Source organism: Lissotriton helveticus, chromosome 5_1 (assembly GCF_964261635.1).
Source record: "Lissotriton helveticus chromosome 5_1, aLisHel1.1, whole genome shotgun sequence".
Lineage (NCBI taxonomy): Eukaryota > Metazoa > Chordata > Amphibia > Caudata > Salamandridae > Lissotriton > Lissotriton helveticus.
Window position 1 is genome coordinate 1,322,294,402 of NC_136065.1, and position 19,372 is coordinate 1,322,313,773.

Below are 19,372 nucleotides of genomic sequence, written 5' to 3' on the forward strand. Positions count from 1 at the left end.
GCCAATTTAGTCAAGGGAGCCACAGGTCAGAAACGTTTGGGCACCACTGCCTTAGAGTGAACAAAGCAAACACAAGGAGATGATGGACGGAGCGCTGAAACTTTACAGACACTCAACCCCAGTCACTGATCTGGGTTGAATCCATCATCGTTCTTTAGCTCACTTCGCCACCACAGCTCGGGCCCAGCTATATACAAATCAGTCTTGGCCCTGTGCCTCATGGGAACAGTCCGGCCTTAGAGTGGCACCTGCTGTATGTAAGATCTCCAGGGAGTCTGAAGGTGAGACCACTATGTGATCTGCCTGTCTAGATTTCTCTACAGGGCTTGAAACGAGACTGCCCCTCTCCATCACAAGTCTCGACCCGGTAAACGGTCGGCGAGAGATATCCAGAGGGCTTGGCAGGCCAGGGAGTGACCCTGTCTCAAATCGACTTGTCTTTCTGAAACACCTCTCCAGAGACGATGGCATTCTCTCCAGCCTGCAGAGACAGTTCTCTTGCGAACTACTTTTTTTCCTCTAGGCCAGATCACCTCTGGAGAAGGGCAAGCGAAAGACGGCCTGGGAGCTGGGATGACGTACAGCCAGGGCGAGGAGAAGCAGCAAGACAGGTAGGCGTGCAGTGTGTACTCTCATACCTGGAGCAGGGAGGGCCTAGCAATCATTAAACCTGCCGGGCCGCTGTTTCCCGGCAGAGGTGGGCGGGCCTCGGGCCAAGTGTCACTTTATGCAAATCACGGGAGGGCTTGGGCAGGCGAGGCCGATGCTGGAATTCCCCATGGCTGGGCGGGATCGGGCCCAGATCAGGTGACCCCCTTGCACACCTTGGTACTAAGGTATAAATGTAGAGGGAGGGAGTGGCGCTCATATCATAATTCTTCAGCTGAACACGGGGACTTAGGATCGGGCTAGTCCTGTCCGACTGCATGAAGCCTTCGCAAACGGGCACTTCCAAGTGACTGCGCCACCGTCTACAGCAGCCCTCCTTCGTGGATTTATATATTGGTTTTTTCAGCACGCCGGATCTGAACAGGTACGGAAGTTTTAAGATTTGTGATACGTGGGTTGCTAAGATATTTATTTAGCGCCCCCTGCGAATGGACTGAAAGTGCTCCAAAAGGTGCGATGGTAAATGCAGGCTAGTAACTGTGTGATGTGCCCAGGATCAAGGAGATTCGCGAGTCATGGTCGCCGGGATTAAAAACTATGGTGCCAAGGTCCTACATTCTGCAATTGGCTTCAACGCCATGCACCTCTTTTGCACCACATATGTACCAGCTGTTGAGCCGGATGTGATGATAAGATGCTCTTTAAGCTTGCCACCTGCAGGGAGGTCCGCCCTGGACGGATCTATTTAAGGCACCAGGGTTTTTGGATTGGTAGGGAGCAGGGAGCATAAAGAAAGATTCAACTTGTCTTTCAAGTGTGGATTGATTACAGCTGCCCGTAGTTACACCCATTCCCCCCACATAGACATACACACACTCAGAAGAACTGGGGCTCAGCGCGCGAGGTGATTGGTGCGTATGGACAGATGTGGGGCACCTTCAAGCGATGGACAAACACCATGAGCCACCTGCGGCTCCTGGACAGATAGTGTGAGGTGCCTGCGTTGGACGGGAAGGACAAACTGAATAGCTTGGGGCTCACGTATAGATTGCGAGGAGAATGAGGCACATAGATGCACACGCAGTGGAGTTTGGTGCGCTCTGTCTGAGGAGCTTAAGGCTCATGACGAGGGGAGCTGAGCGAGGAGCAGTCGAGGGGACACCAGAGCACCAACGAACCAACCGAGGGGTTCTGCACAGGGATAGCGTGTATCGCAAAGGGTTTGTGGAGATTGCGGGCTCGTGGACAGTGCAAAGAGCTGAGTTTCTTTTACGCCAGTGGCGTGACTACACTAGCTCCCGCGGTGCGGGGAAAGGGGGAGCTGCACGGAGCCCTGCCCGGCACTGTGCGCGGACCCTGGCTTGGAAACGCCTGACGTCAATGTTTTACGATAATGTGAGGTGGGCAGTGCCTGGAGTTTAGGGTCTGCACAGAGAGAGGTGATCTCACCTTTTATAGAACATTGTAACGTGCAGTTTTCCCCACCCATCATGCTTTATGTGCTGTCGGATCCAGGTTCTTGGATACGTGTTTTTGAAACAGTGTATAAAGTGCTATTCAATTTAGGGGCCCGGATGTAAATTTGACATGGGACACCAACCTCTTAACAGTAACCCAAATATATCTCACACGCAAGCGCCAATTACAAACCTGCTAATGACAAAATACTGATTTTCAGCCCTCACAAGCTACTGCACAGAACAACTCAAATTAAAACAAATTGCTCCTCAGTATATCTAAGTATATAAGTTCTAATGTTTGTGCTATAAGCCCCTATATACTCTCGCACAACATAGTTCTAATTTGCGCCATTTGGTGGGCGTCTGGAGGCCCCGAGTGTATTTGTGTACGCCCAACACTTCCGCGGGGAAGGGAATTGAGGGCATGAGGTGCTAATCTGTTTAGTGCGTCATTCTTTTACAGTTGAAGTGCCCATCACAAAAGTGTACTGCCCGTGAGGCATGCAAAACGGTGGCGACGAGGATCAAAGAGGGGTGTTGTTGTCTTGCCTTGGCAATTGTCCACTAAACAATGATAGGAGGTGGGGTTTTCACTTCTTTCATAATGTGGGTAAAATCAGATGGAAGACTCCTGGGAAGCAGGTTGCTGCCAGTCTTAAAGTTACACCTGTCTTCCAGCAGGGGCAATCGGTGGACCGGGAGCTAAAAGTAGCCTTGGAAAATGTGTTTATACCCCCCTGCAGAATCGCCGAGTCAGTGAGTGTGTACCGAGCGAGTGCGACCTCTCCTTGATGATTAATCGAAGCAAAGTCGATTGCTGAGTTCATTGGTGAAACCTCTGGTACTTGCAGGTCACACAATGTAAATCTGTTTTTCATCCTTCCGAGGTACACAACATGAGTTCTTGAGCTGAGTGACAGTAACAAGTGCGATGTCAAGTGCTACGAGGGGTAGCAAGCCCTAAAGGAAGATGTCCAATTTTTTTCACTTCTATTACTGTTCTTTTATAAACATTTTGTGCTGAATATACTGACAATGAAGACTGGGCCTGCGACTTTTGGGCCAAAAAGAAGCTTTTGTGTGACTAACTCGGAATGCCAGGGGGTGGCAGTGCGTTTGAGTGAGGGTGGATGTTGAACTAAAAGTGTGTCCAAGGCATGCAGGGAGAGGCCTAGCGGAGATAATGCCAACATATTTTTAATGACACCTACCTGTAAAGTGAGTAGCTCTTTCTCTCTTCTATTGACCTTAGTTTGCCATTAACAGTTTGGCTTAGGCGTTCTCACTGCCTTGTGCTTGGTTTAGGTTTTCACAGCCTTCAGCAGCTTGGAACAGTCTTCCTTACTTATGTTGCTTAGTGTAGTCCTCCTTAAGGTAGCTGTTTCGTTTGTTCTTTCTCAGGGTAGTTTGTGCGTTCTCATGTAGCCTGCTGGTTTGTTTTTTCTCATGTTCGCCTCTTGGTTTGAGCGTTCCCATTATTGATTGCTTGGTTTAGGCTTGGTTTAAAATTAGGAAGTTGGATGTCACACATACCTAATTTAATACCTGTGTTGCCCATGGACAGCACCCTGGCCACTATGCTCTACATCTTGCCTCTGAGTGGCTCTGTCGATACATGACTGGGTTTCAGAGAACTGACTGTACTTTTTACTGGTCAGCAACCATAGGGAATATCCCTCTGTTTCCCAACACTAGCAGTGCTCGTGTAATTAACATCTCACAACATGCACCACCTGTTCACTTGGGTCTTAGGAGCGTCACTAGAGCTCTCAGGAGCTTACCGGTTGTGGAGTTTGAACTTCTGCGTCTCTTTCTCTCTGAGGAGGGCCCACCTGCCACCACTGGACCTTTCTAAGGCACAACTATTTGGCTTTAAATGGATACTTGCAGGTGGTAATTTCTCTTGGCCAATTTCAGAGGTTCCTCTTTTGCTGTGGGAATCAAGCAAATTCTTACTGTTAACACCTGCACCTGCAGATGATTATATTTAGTGTAGGAGACCTGGATTTGCCAGTACAAATTTTGGTCTCGGGTATTATAATTGTACCTGGTAGGATCTGAATCTTTACATTATTTATCGCAGTCTACATAGTACTTTGAAGTTGACGTTATAACCAGGGGGCTACTTGATTACAAAGGGAAAACTAGTAATGCTACATTTCTGCTGGAAATATTGCCATATTTTGAGTCTTTTTCTTTCTATCGTGGTATTTAATGCTGGGTTTTCAAATATTGCATTGATAACCTCACAGATGTGGCCCTGTCAGATTTCTTTCCTTCTAGTTATGGGACAAGAGCACCAACTCACATTCTATAACATTTGTTACAAAGCACACTCATCGAACAACGTACTTCCCAACACATCTCACTGTGCCCTTGCTTTAGGACATTATTGGAATACGTCATGATAGTGATCGCACGCTGGTGTTCCCATGTGCATGGTTAATACATTGTTGAGTTCTGTGTTTTACCGTTTGGTCAGACTCAGAAAATATATGAAAAGTGCGGGCGGAGATCTCAGTCTGCACTTACTTTTCACACTTTTTGCTTTTCACCAACATTCCAAAGAGTATGCCTTGAAAGCTGTACCTGGTGCGTAGTTTAAGACATACACCTGATAGGGTCAATTCGATTTTACTCTTGATTCCATTCTCGCGGTGTGAAGTTCTCCAGGGTCAAGATGGGAGAATAGAATTCTCTGTTTAAACGCACCCTTTTTTGTGATTTTTTTTTCTCAGCAGGCAAAATATTTTTCCCTGTAGAGAAAGCCTTTCTCCTGCACCCCCACCAAATGGAAGAGGTGGTGGTGGGCATTTGACCTGTTTTCCTTCTCGCTCTGGAAGTACATTTATGACCATTTTGAGGGTGGAAGTAGGAGGGTGAGGAGTTTGGGAGAGACCACCAATGTGCTTGTTTGTGGGCATTCCAAAATTTCGAAGGCAAACCACTCCTTCAAATTAAGATATTTTATCCATACCTGTAGGGATTGAGAGAAACAAGTATTGTTGCTTCTGTTAAGTCCACTGTTACTGTAGAGATCAGCTCAAGTTTAACGTCAAGACATTCAGTTTTTATCAGCCTGTAAAAATATTGAATCTAGACTATGTATTTACCTTAATTATACAGTTCTAGTCAATTTTTGGGATTACATGTTTTTGTTGGTCGATATAGAAACCGATCTACATTACGCTTTTCGTTCAATACATAATTAGAGAGCTAGTGACAATCTGGAATGAAGATGCAGCATTGGTCCTTTATTTCACGTACTGACGTGTGTCCATTTCTCTCTGATAGGTGCTTCAATGTCCACCACCTGTGAGATGAGCCATATCCTAAACAACTATGCAAACACTTTGTACATGCCGGAGCAGGTGCCCTACGAGCCAGAGAACGTCCTCTCATTGTCCATTGCAGATCTACCCTTTGAACTGACAGGTAGGTGCATGATGGCAGGATGTAGCCGTGTTTAGTGCACATATGTGAACAGCAACTGCACTACCCCAATTGCATGCACCCTTCCGTGGTTCTGTAATCGGGTCTCAACCAGTGCTTGTTTTGAAGTACAGCATCCACTCCCTGTTCAGTAAAAAAAAAAAAAATTCTGTAAAGAGTTCTACTGCTTCTTGTCCTTATGTCTGAACTATTCCAAATAGTCAATAAAAAATGTAAGAATAATGCAAGAGAACTATTACACTAAACAGAGCTTTGTTGCCCCAGTAGACAAGTCCAGTTGGTCGACTGAGCTACCGATGCTCTGGACCAGGCAGCACGTGCTGGAATGGATTGGTTATCACGTGGAGAAGAGCGAGTGGGACGCCAGCACCATTGACTTCACCTGTTGCAACATGGATGGGAACCAGCTGTGCCAGCTGAGCCGCGAGTACTTTCTCACACTCTTCGGAGGTCTTGGGGAGAAGCTCTACAGCCACCTTTGGGAGCTCAACAGCTGTGAGTATTTTATTTCAAGCGATCCTGAATGCATGTGGGAGGAAAGTTGGTGCTATTCAATCTGACTGCTGTAGCGGGTGTTTCAAGCAATCTGTGCTTGTTAACGAGAGTTAAGGGCCTGAGCAGGTGGTGGGGAAATTTGTAAAGGCATTGAACTGTCATCAGTAATCCACCCGTGAACATAGACTTTGCGTAGTTCTACCCTGTGTAGTGGTCATGCCTTGCTCATAATGTTAACTTCTATTGGCGCCTATAGAGCAAGACTTCTGTTCCCCAATTGGAGATTTCCGTTTTATTTGACATCTGCACTAGAATGTGCATGTCCCTTCCCCTTTGTGATGGGAAGCCTGAAGCTTAGAACAACTGTAGGCTTGTGTGTATGTATATATGCATGTAGTATTTGTATAAGTTTAGTCTGCAATTGAGGGCCTTCATAGTTGAAATCCTACTACGCGTACGATTAGCCTTCACATCCACTGCAATGCTATGTCTTGTTTTGTGGTGCCTATGGACAGCCACAGAAGCTCTTACCAATGCTGCAGAATGGTTAGGGTCTCATCTTTGCTCACGGAAAACTTTGTATGGTGCTCATATATTATATACGTAATTTGCCGAGCAATACCTGTCTCCTTGATACCACTTCTGAGCACCTGTCAGCAAGCTGGATGTCAAAGCAATGGAAGTTGGGATGTGTAACTATATTTGTGTTCATTGTCAGCTTTCCTTTCAGATTGGAAGCAGCTGCATGACATCTTCCCCGATGATGTACAATTCGATAATCCACAAGACACCTACAGCCAAAACAGCAGTTCAGGTGAGTGCACCAGTTGAAGTTCAGCAGAGCGTTCACCATTGTCACTGGGGTGACAGAAGCTGGCAAGTTGTGTTACTGTTTGTTGCATGAGACAAATATCCTATGGTCACTTGCTGCATGTGGTTTTACATAGGGTCATCGGAACTCCACCTGGCTCAAGGCTCCGCCCAACCTTTTTGAATGGGCAGCTGAAGTTGCCCATCTGAAAGAAGGACATATTTACATTTGTATTTTGCTATGTCCAAAGTATATTCAAACAGGCTAGATTCTTGTCAGATTGTTGGGGTAATAATTGACTGCATAAAGGAACCCAATGGAATTCATTGTTTGTACATTTATTTATGGGTGATCACAAGTTCTCTCATGGATACAGCCCAATTGGTCCCTTGTTGGACATTTACCTCACACAGACTGCTCATTGTGCATGTTAAATATTTGCACAGGCATTTCAAATATTTTTGAGTGTGCAAAGTAACTTGCTCCTGTGAAGGTATTCTAAGTGTATCACAGCTCCATATGTACCTATTAGATAATGATATCCTGCACAGTAAATTGGTTTCTAATGCGCTGTGTAATTTTCTAGTGCAGTTCTAAGTCAAGAATTTGTTTTTGTTCTACGAGGTTGTTTGATTGGAATTTCTTTCCTACCATTTCCATGTTTTTTCTGTTTTTATTTGCAGATGGGGAACTTTCATACATTGAGACATCCACCAATGGTTCCACATTTTGGGATATGCATCTGCAATTCGCGTTAGAAAATGAGTACCTTCAGACATATTCCCCTAGCTCTGACGGCTCCAGCTCAAGTAAGTGTCCCTTCCTTTATGCTTGCCTTCAAAGTGCTACTCTCTAGACCTGTCATTTCATTTACCTTCATATGTTACTCTGCATTTTGTGTAGTTCTTGGTGCTGCTTAATACGTCATTGATACAACTTAAAGTAATCTTGACACGACTCTTGACAGAAGACCGGTTCAAGAATGGATACATAGCTTTATATTGTGCTATCACATGCAAGGCTTAGTGGAACCAGCTAAGAGTTACATTTTTTATTGTATGCTTAAATAAAAACGTGGGTCTGGCACGTAAAACAGTTTTACAATAGCAACATGTTGGTTGAACATCTTTTTTGCTTTCGCAGTTCTTTTGGAAAGTTCTGTTGATGAAAGCAGAAAGCTGTAAAAGGGCAAAAGAAAAGGTTATATTTCAATGTGTGAGTTTATGAGACAGAACTGTGAGTTCTAGAGTAGGAGTTGCCATTTCAATGTCTTGTAACGTTTGACGTTCACTGCTGAAGAAGATAGAAAGTTGATCCTATGGCTGTTTGTGGCTTTTTTACAGGTGCGGCAATCAATAGTCCCCATTCTGATGGCTCTGGTGGAAGTGAATCAGATCTAGAACGTGCTGACTCCAAATCTGACCTTTCCGTAGGTGAGTGGCTTCCAATATCTGCACAAGGTAACACCAGGCATCCTCAATGTTCCATCTAAGTAAAGCAGTGACAGAAATATTAAATCAATAATTGCAGAGAGGACATAGACCAGTCGGAATCTATCTTCAAATCAAGGAGGGAAATGCCAAATAAGATGGAGCTCATTGTTTCCACATGTGGCCAAGGGACATAGCCAGACAGGTAACAGCCTACAACATGCTGCATACATCGGCCATATCTGTATCTTGTGCTTGAATATAGCTAGAGATGGTCTTGACAGAATTTGACATCCCCAGTTGTTCCAGCCTCAAACTTTCTATAGGAAAGTTTGGTCCCAGAACATCAGTTACTAACTCAGCAATTTCCTCAGAGAGCATATATTCATATAAAACATAACCTTTTGCATCACATTGTGCACTTGTAGGCAGTGTGCATTAAACCCAATGACACCAGTGTTGCCAATAAAACATAACTATTGATTTGCACACTTTTGGGCTCTGAGAAGAAAACATTACAGTTGTCCAGTTATTTGGGTGAGAGATAGTCACGGGATCAGAAGCACTCGCTCTTCTCTAATGTGGGCCAGGGAGCAAGTGTGCTACAAAAACACTACAGGCTTAATTTACAGATAGATGGTTACATAAAAATCTTTAAATTTCTGAAAGAAAAGATCTGGAGGAGAACCCACCAGTAGAAAATCTTTCACCATACGGTTAATATAATGAAGGAAATTCAGCAAGTAAATGATCACCTGGGTGTGGCATTTCTCCCATACATTTGAGGATTTTATATTACCGCCCAACTGTAAATGAGTGCCAAATCCAACTGAGGCACAAGCCCCGCAATAAAGCACTGTTCTGCATGTATCCATTATTTTAAGTCTAACATTAGGCATGGACGTGTCTCCCCAGATTGTCTTATAGGAAGAGGCGCCCCCATTGATAGCAGGCTTGAATGACACAATAAAGTAACACTAGTAACATTGTAATTGATCATTTGAAATGTTTAGCAATTTTACTATGTCTATTGTAGGAACCTATTAAGGATGTCGAAAAGAATTCCCTTGTAACAGTGCACATACTCTTCAGCAGCCTCAAGGCTAGGCCTGCGCGGAAATTTAATTACGCCGGTGCAATGGGACTAATTTCAGTAATTCGGCAAAACTCTTTGTGAAATTACTAATAATTACGCAATTACTCCTCCTCATGTAATTAAGAGTAATTTTGGGGGGAAAAAGTACAGCGAGGGCACATTTAGTGAGCACGAGCGGGAACTCGCCTTTTGTGCTCTGCTGCATCTAGCACTATTTCTTAGTGCAAATTGCACCTTTGCTTTCATTTTGTACGCAAGGGTGCATTTTGCTTTAAGAAAGTAGCACTTAATGTCATTAGTAAGTTGGGGGAAAATCTTACCCCGAGAGTACATTTAGAGAGCGTGAGCAGCCACTCAGGCTCACTAGTTGTATTCTGTTTCATTTAGTGCTATTTCTTAGCGCAAACTGCATGCTTGCATCCATTTTGGACTCAAGGGGCATTTTTGCTTACTTCAAGCGTAATCTTTACGCTACACTGAATTTCATGAGTAACACCCACCTCTACTCATGACCACCGAAAAATAACCCATGTACAATATAATAATTGTATCACTGGATTTTTAGCTTCACATTTAATCACTTTAGAAGTGTAAATTAAATAAATATCTTCTATGTACCATACAAACATTCATTGGAATAAACAATGAATTTAAAACACTTTTTGGCACATTTTAATTCCATTGAAGACCCTCTTTAAGTGATGCAGGTAAAGTTGATTAAAAGATACCTTCTTGGTCTTGTCAAAGTAGGGAAATTCTGCTGTAATAGACAAAATAGGTACAGGGTTGAGTTTGAATCGGTTGATTGCCCCTCACGCTTACAGAGATCAAATGATTACAAAATGGTCTTATTCAGATTATTTGTAAAACAGTTGTAGGGCACAATACCTAAAATGTAAAGCTTACAAAGATATATATTGAAGTAAAATATTGAAAGAACCTAAAACACGGCAGCAACGAGTACAAATATAAAACAAAAAATGTGATTTCAGAATAGATACAATATGAAGAAACAAATGATGCAATTGTGAGACTAAAGTTCTCCTTAAACCCAGATCCTAAGACTAATGGTAATTTTGAACCCAAAGTAACTCTAGCTATGAGTATAACCCTAACAGTAACAGTGTGGCTTATCTCAGCCCTAATGCTAATTCTAAACGTAAGACTAAACCATAATATCAGAAGCCTAACACTAACCATAAGCCTTGAACATAAGGCAACATGAAGCTAACTTTACACCAATTTTAAGGTCTGAGCTTAAGCCTAATGCTAACCTTAATCCTAAACTTAAATGTAGCTCTGACTTAAGCATAATGCTTCCAATAAAACTGCCAGACGTTTTGTGCCCTGACCCTAAGACTAAAGCCAAAACGCTGGCCTAAACCTCACAATAATTCTAAACCTTGCTTAAATTGTCAGTCATTTTGTTCAGAAAGACTACAGGGCATATTAGCAAGGGACAGATCGCTGCTTTATCGGCACTTTGTGCCCAATAAAGCGGCGATTTTTTTTATTGCCCAATTACCAAATTGTCGCTTACAGCAGTTAGTGACTGCTTCCAGGCGATAGCGACCGGTTTGGGACCCGCTTTGCATGTCAATGATATTTATCGCTAATGACTTGCAAAGTGGGCGTACCCAAACTGGTAGCGACTGAAAGCAGTCGCTAACACATCTATCACCTATTAGCAATACCCGCGATGCGATAAAAAAACACGCGCTAACTGCGATTAGAGCCATGATTTTAAAAACCTGACTTTGCCATAATAGTCAATGGGAGGTGGATAATACGGCTAAGTCCCCACCTGCCTATTAGCGAGATTTTCCTTAGCGATAGGATTTTTATCACTGGAAATCTCATGTTAAAGATGGGATTCACTGCTATTGCTGGATTTTTTATCGCAGTGGAGCTATATGTTGGTAATACTACTTTAACACCGCGATAAAGTCCAGCAATAGGAGGCGAGAAAACAAATCGCGTTAAGCGCGGTTTGCGATAATTAGCGCAAGTTGTTTCTAATATGCACCGACATGATTTTGAATTAACGTATATGAAAATGCAAGTAAATCCCTTAAAAATCGTTTTTGTATTTGTAATTTAGGTGTTTTTTTCCTATCTATTAGGATTGCCTATATCGTCAAACACATTGAAAACTGTATGCATTCATGCAGTAACAAAAAAAAACTTGTCTTTAGTAGTGTTAATTTCAAAAAGACAGTTTGACAATTAAAGATACACCCCTCAGCTCCGTATTGCATGTGTATGACATGTTGACTGTTAGTGGTGTTTATTTTAATTTCCAAGATGGGCAGTTTTATTTTAACATATCATCCCTTTTCTTTCCTCTTTGAATAGATATGTCAAATGTTGATGAAAATGTCTTGAAGCAACAGAAACGCAAGAGGGGAAGACCAAGGAAGATAAGCAAGGATAACCGGGACTGCCTGGAGAGCAAGAAAAACAAGCACTGTAAGTGATGCCTCTGGTGTCGGGTGCTTGTGCCTACTGCTGGGGTTCATGAGGGAGTGTATGAGGATGTAGCTTGTGGCAGTAAATCGAAGTCTCTATTGCGTTATTGGAGGGCTCCGTGTCATCACCCATGAAAGCCATTAAATCTGGTCTTTCTTTTGCAAACCATCGAACACTGTCGGCTTGACTCACAAAGCCATATATCCTCCAAAGTTCAGACAAGTTGTACAAATGTCAAGATTTGGAAGCAAAAATTCATATTTGCAATTCAAACTTGACTGTACCCTCCGAAATTGATGCACTCACCAATAATCCTACACCAATATGATGCGATCTTGTGTGGGAGCTAATATGAGCTCGGTAAGACAGTTGATGCTCCTGGTCGGGAATCCCTTGCAAAGTAGATGAATTGAACACCCACAGACCTTGGAGTGTGTCACTGTTCCCACACTTTTGAAAATACACCTTGTGATGGACAAGAGTGAATCTGTATCCAGGGTGAGACAGGTGCGGGAACACCCCTGATAGGGACAAAGGTATTTGCAAGAGGGAAAAAAACTTGGCAGAGAAAAATCAAAGAAGCATGTTCATATACACTTAGCAGTAAAGTTCCACATATCCTCGTATGCACATGTATATTTCTTACTGATTATTGGGCCTCATGCCATAAGCATTTACCACATTGTTTGGACTGCAGTGAACAAATGCTGCAACTACTCGACAGGATTACGGGCCATATGATCAAGCCTGGGCGATAAAATTATCGCCGCTTTATCGGCAGGAAAGTGCCGCTAAAGTGTCGATAATGGGCTTGATAATAACCTCCATGGAATTCCAATCGGAGCTCATGTTAGATGTGAAGGACATCTAACATGAGCTTCGATTGGAATTCCATAGAGCCTATTATCAAGCCCATTATGGCCACTTTAGCGGCAGTTTCCTGCCAATAAAGCGGCGATAATTTTATCGCCTGTTCTTGATAATATGGCCCTGAGTCCCATGACATCTAGGTAAACCCAGGTCTCTACACCAACTTTGAAACATAGGGCGCTTTTCTTCCGTAGTAACATACGAAAGATGCATTCTGCTGAAAGAGGAAGAAAGGTTCTTCTCTGTATTTAGCGCTCTGTACCAGTTCTTCCAAAGCATTGTCAATAAACGCATGGAGCTTTGTTTAGTTGCCTCCGATCCTCATTTATGAAAGCCTTGCGCCACCGGTGCGTCACTTTTTCCCATGTTAAAAGTGACGCACCGGCGGCGCAAGGCCTTCATAAATAAGGCCCCTAGCATTTAATTTTTTTGTTTCTAAGTCAAGGCTCTGCTATTAGTAAGGTTATGGCGCACAGTTCTCCTCTCAAAATGTTTCACTGCCGTGCGGAGTCTGGAGTAGGATGCTACATAGTTGGTTCTCGTCGACTTTGAAAACATGACGTTTGAGTCAGTCCCCGGAATTCAGCCCTGTAACCCGCAGTGTTGGCCTCTTCTGCAGGTTACTCATCTCAATCATCCTGGGTTCGAACTTTGACTCTCCTAACATATCGTATGGGCATGCCTTACTCTTTCCTGTACTGCTAGTATCACTAATCCTAAGGCAAATTCCAATTTAATATCACGGTGAGAGTGTAGGAGTGTTGGATTAAATACAGCTTTTATCAAACTGCCATTGTGATGCAGAAACAATTCCCATACAGCCTTCTAGAAGTAAACCCATGGGATTTCTGCCCATGATGGTATAGTGAGGTGTTCGTTTTTAAATTTGAGTGACATATATAGGTCTTTTGTATGAGTCTTAACATGCGCATCTTCTCTTCGTCTTGCAGCAGCCAGAGGGTCTCACCTTTGGGAATTTATACGGGACATTCTCATTCACCCCGAACTGAACGAGGGGCTGATGAAGTGGGAGGACCGCAGTGAGGGCATCTTCAAATTTCTGAGGTCGGAGGCAGTTGCTCAACTCTGGGGGCAGAAGAAGAAGAACACCAGCATGACCTACGAGAAACTAAGCCGGGCCATGAGGTAAGATCACAAAACCTTACATTGGTTCTCCCGCCTCTCTTCCATTTGGTTTGTAGACAGAGGACTTTAAAGAGCACAACCTGCTGTTTGTCAATGGGTCTGGTTTATATCACCTACGTATAGCTTCCTGCCCTATAGGTGATTGGCTGAGTATTGTCTTCATATCAGTTTCTCCCAACCAATGCCTCTGTATTGTCCTTCAGAGTTTAATTTATGTGGGATACTTTATGCCAATGCAGTCAAATTGAAATAGGAAGACAAGGTGTGTCCTAAAATGTCAAGTCATTCGCCAACATTTTATTTCTGTGAGTTTTGTCTTTTTATGGGGCTGCCAAGTTGCACGCTGTGTAAATGACACTCCAAGAACACATAACCAGGCAGCTTGTAAAATTGTAGTGGCAACGTGTGGAAGAGCTAAAAAAAAATGCACCCAGTGCCAATTATAGATCAGGCATCTATTCTCTGTTATTTCTTTAACCCATTGTCTGCCCTTACAAGTAGTCCTCATTTTATACACCATGAAGTAACTTCTGGGGTCGTTTCGCATCCTGGGTAATAGGGAAACTATGCCTGTACATGGAATTTGTGACACTTTTCGCACTATTTCTGTCATAAAAGATAATTTAAGGCAAAGTATTATACCGACGTTTGCATTTGGGCCCACACTCGTCTGTTATAAATGCTTGGGCCACACACGAGTTGACACAGCATAAAGTTACCAAAGTAATAATTATGTAATTAAAAGAAGACTGGCTTTAAGACTTGGCTCACGATAATCCCTTCGGAAAGCTTCCTCTGTTCATTACAAATTTACAGAAAACACCTTTCTCTTACCTTCTGTGCTTTGAAGCTCAGGTTTGGTGTCCACCTTCTCAGTAAAGATCAAAATCCTATTGGTGGTGTACGAGTGAGGAACGTTTCAGGTTATTTTCTCTCATAAAAAATATTCTTCCTTTTCCAAACTCCCCAGTAATTTGATAGTATACAACATTGGACCTTTTGATTCCCCCCTGTGGAAAATCTGATGTAGCATTCTTTGTACTAGAAGAATGACGGTGGGGGCAAGTTTGCCAGTATATTCATGCAAATTATGCCAGATCTTAATTCCAGAGTACCAAAGAGTCAGTTTATGTATTTAAAAAAAAAAATTATCACTTTTCGCTATCAGTTTAGATAGCACAGAAATTAAGATATGTTGGTAAGTTTTGCTTTTATGTTCCAATTTCTCTATTGGAATCTGAAAATTGTTTTGCAAAACCATTTTCGCTCCATCTTTTCTATTCTCTGTGGTCACCAGGGCAGTTGGAATATAGAAAACCACCTAAACTTGCCACTATGAGTGAGACTGTAAATAGTCAGTGCACTCATTCACATCCTCAAATACACCACGCAGGGAGGAGGGGCGTACCTGAAAACTGGTCTTTGGAGCTAGGCCAGGTTTATGAAGTGCTTCTAGAATACCACCACAGACCAAACAAATTAGTTATTAAAACAACCCTTCTAATGCATTTCTTTACTGACACTTATAGGTATTACTACAAGCGGGAAATCCTGGAACGAGTCGATGGAAGAAGGCTGGTGTACAAGTTTGGCAAGAACTCGAGCGGCTGGAAAGAGGAGGAGACACTGCTGAACCAAAGCTGAGTGGGCACCACTCAGGGCGCGGGAGTACGCGCGCCACATGGACTCAGCTGACTAGACTCAGCACACTCATGAAACGGAAACAGGTTATAGCCTGCACTAAACGAAAGCGGGTCTTTCAGTGCAGTGACTGTGCCAGTATAGAAGACTTAACAAGGAGCTGCATTGTCTTCCTCCTGTATAGTGTTTTTCAGACTCCTCGCCTTTTCTTAAGGGCAGCATTGTGTGCGCCACTTATTGAGGCGCTTTTAAACGAGCTGATATTTTGGCTTATGTAGGTTGTTGTAAACCATTATTATTTTTATTGTTAATATTGTAAATAGTTTTGTAAATAGACCTGGTCAGTAGCAATGTATGTGGTACATGAGATGAGGCTGGGCATTAACATTCTATGGAGAAAGCAACCACTGGCAGGGCGACCAAACTAGGGACTTCCATGACTGAGCTAACGATGTGTGAGAGGACAATATGTACATGTTTGCCTTATCAAGGCATACACGTTTTGTACTTTCTCCTCCCAAGACTTTTGGCGTGCACCACGAGTTCTAAAATCCTCATGTGGTGTATTTTGGTAGAAATGAGGCTCATTGACATGCTTGAGGTGAAGACTATGGACCCCTTTCTTTCAACAAACCCATCCCTTGTGCTCAGTGCGTCAGTGGCCATCAGAATGTAGCATGGCCAGAGGACATGAAGTGTGTTGAGGAGTTTTATTTTGAAATTCCAGATCATGACATGGAACATCACTGGGGTCACCCGCTCTGAAAAAGAGTAGGCGTATTCTAAATAGTTTATTTTTGTTAAAATATATCATTGTTTGCTTATGATTTATTATTATGTGAAGGCACTTATCATTTCCTAAGAGAATCTACCTATTTTCGGATTATGTATATACGTTTATGTAAAGAAAATATTTGTAAGCAGCTGGGCTGGCATAATTAATTTGTTTAATGTATTTTGTGTTAATTATTTTTTTCAAATACAGGACAGACTATGCATCTAAAGACTTGTGATAACATGGTAATATGTTAATGAAGTTCGAAGACACAATGTACAGCCTTTCCTTTGTAGTCAAATGAAGAATTTGCAAATAAATATGAAAAGACAACAGAAAAACAGATGTTGATTGTCATTCTGTGGAATGTGGGTCGGGAGGGTTTTCTTCATGAACATACGCACATATATATATAAATCTAGGGACATCTTCAGGATAGTGAGAGACATGACCCACGCTGACTGTACTAACAGTAAAATCAAACCCACTCAGGAGTTGTGTGATGGGCTGGCTCTCTTCTTCCAAGAAAAAATTAATAAGATCGTGGAAGGCCTGAAAGCTGTGACCCCATCGGGTCCTTCAGACCAGGAAATGGGGGAGATTTGTGATAACTGGGACAGTGACTTTAACTCGGCTGTCCCTAAGGTTACCATGGATGGTTTCACGATACCTTCGGAAGAGGAGTTCACCCGAGTGGTCCTTGGAATTTCCTCAGGATCACCCTTGGATCCTATGGACGGACCATTCTCTGGTCCCTATCTCCTGGGAAACACCCACCATGACCCCTCAAACTACTAAAATTCAGGTCACCGATAGACGGTGGAAGAAACTCATACCTGGGGAATGGGCCACTGCCCTTGCAGACTCCATCCCTGAGCTATCCACCGATCCTGCCACGGCCGATAAGCAGTTCAATGAGTGGATCACCTCTTCTCTTGATACACTCCTCCCCAAAACTGCCTCCTTTAAACATCCCAAAAGAGTATTGTCCGCTTCATGGTACACTCCAGAGCTTAAAGCTCTGCGCCAAGAGTGCAAGAGAACGGAACGCTCTTGGAGAAAAAACAAATCGGAAACAAACAAAGATGCTTATTCTATTTCTCTCTCAATGTATAAAACTACGATTCGAAAAACTAAAAGTGCTTTCTTCCAGGAAAGAATAGAGAAAGCGGTATGCTCAAGTAAGGAATCCTACGCCATCCTAAAAGAACTTCTGAAAACCCCAGAACCTGGACCGAGACACCCCACAGACCCCAAAGCCGATCAGGAAAAATGCCAACAACTGGCCAATTTCTTTCATGAAAAAATTAAAAAAATTCTTGATTCAATTCCCACCGCGAATCCGTGCGAGGAAAACGATCTCCCGCACTCCCTAACACCCAGTTGTCTCTCCTCTTGGGGTCAAGTTACGATCGAAGAAGTAGGAAACACGTTAAAATCCATAAAAAGCGGATCCCCCAGGGACCCCGCCCCACTTCGGATCCTCAAGGAGGTAGCTCCCACGATTATTCCCCCCCTGACTCATCTGATCAACGCCTCATTCCAACAGGGAGTCGTACCCCCGAGCTGGAAGACGGCAGTCGTGAAAGCTCTATTAAAGAAACCTTCCCTCGACCCTGAAAATTTAGCTAATTACAGGCCCATCTCCCTACTCCCAGGAATCAGCAAGATTGCTGAAAAACTGGTTAATAAAAAACTCTTCCAGTTCCTGGAGGTCAACAACAAGCTAAAAAGTTCCCAGACGGACTTTCGCCCAGGGCAGGGCACTGACATCGCCCTCCTGGCAGCGGTAGAGGAGGCCAGAGCACTATTGGACGGAGGAGGATCAGTGGCAGTGATCCTCCTCGACCTAAGCGCGGCCTTTGATACCGTCAACCACCAACTTCTCATTAAAAGACTCAAGAGAGTTGGTGTGGAAGGCTTGGCCCTATCCTGGCTCTCATCCTTTCTGGCTCAACGGAACTATCAGATCTGGGAGAAGAACGCCCGCTCCTCCGAAATTCCCCTCCAATGTGGTGTGCCTCAGGGCTCCTCCCTGAGCCCCACATTATTTAATATCTACATGTCCACATTGGAGGAGGTCATCACCCCGTTCGGAGTGAGCGTCGTCAGCTATGCTGACGACACACAACTAGTGGTGTCACTATCTCACCCCAGACAACAATCAGCAGATTTATTTAACTGCCTTACGCAGGTCCACTGCTGGATGAACAGCTCAGCCTTAAAATTAAACGGGACAAAAACTGAGGTTCTGCTCCTTGGCCCGAAAGGACTCACACTCTCCCCGAACATCTGGCCAGCCTATCTGGGCCCCCCCCCTGACCCAAAAGAAGAAGTAAAAAGCCTTGGTGTGTGGCTCGACACAGACCTCTCGTTCACTGTACAGGCAAAGAAAGTAGCCGGGACCTGCTTCGGGCTCCTGAAATCGCTGAGGAAAGTCCTGCCCCTCTTGCCCTCCAACTCCCAAAAATTGCTAATTCAAGGCCTAATACTCTCGAGGCTTGATTACAGCAATGTGATCTACCTGGGCGCCCCCGAAGCGACGCTCAACAAGCTTCAGAGAATCCAGAACACTGCGGCTCGGATTCTCACAAATACCCCTGCCAGAGCCTCGGCTAAACCTGCCCTAAAACTCCTCCACTGGCTTCCGATAAGGGAGCGGGTCAAATTCAAGGCCCTGTGCCTAGCCCACAAACTGCTACAAGATCAAGGCCCCCTTGTTCTCAGGAAACTCATCATACCCTATAAATCCACAAGACCCCTCCGCTCGGACACGGAAAACTTCATCACTATCCCCAGATTCAAGAAAGCCCGCTCAGGAGGAAGACGTTTTTCAGTCCATACTGCACGTCTCTGGAACTCACTTCCCCGCGACCTGCGACTTGAACTACAATACCTTCGCTTCAGGAAGCGGCTCAAGACTCACCTCTTTCCCCAATGAATCATGCTCGCCCGTAACCCTGATCGTCTGCCCCCTTCCCCCTTCGTTTCTCCCCTGTCTCACTGAACTTAGGAGATAGGGTCTGTTAGCGCTGGGATACCTCATGGTGATTACGCGCTCTATAAAAATAAATAATAATAATAATAATAATATCCCCCACAAGATAATGAAAGAAC

At 43.8% G+C, this 19,372-nt stretch overlaps 1 protein-coding gene across 4 annotated transcripts; it reads left to right on the forward strand.

Moving 5' to 3' along the window:
• The first annotated feature begins 835 nt into the window (after positions 1 to 835).
• Positions 836 to 16,596, forward strand: ELF3 (E74 like ETS transcription factor 3). 4 transcript variants are annotated; one of them, XM_078644161.1, is made up of 9 exons: positions 836 to 1,033; positions 5,364 to 5,504; positions 5,790 to 6,017; positions 6,736 to 6,831; positions 7,512 to 7,637; positions 8,172 to 8,261; positions 11,710 to 11,823; positions 13,644 to 13,839; positions 15,369 to 16,596. In XM_078644161.1, the coding sequence occupies exons 2-9, from the start codon at positions 5,372 to 5,374 to the stop codon at positions 15,481 to 15,483; spliced, it is 1,098 nt and encodes a 365-aa protein (XP_078500287.1). In that variant the 5' UTR covers positions 836 to 1,033; positions 5,364 to 5,371; the 3' UTR covers positions 15,484 to 16,596. The 4 variants fall into 4 exon arrangements, with proteins under 4 accessions (XP_078500287.1, XP_078500286.1, XP_078500289.1 ...); XM_078644160.1 differs by having other exon boundaries at positions 860 to 1,033; positions 5,787 to 6,017; XM_078644163.1 differs by having other exon boundaries at positions 860 to 1,033; positions 6,748 to 6,831.
• The last annotated feature ends 2,776 nt before the right edge of the window (positions 16,597 to 19,372 follow it).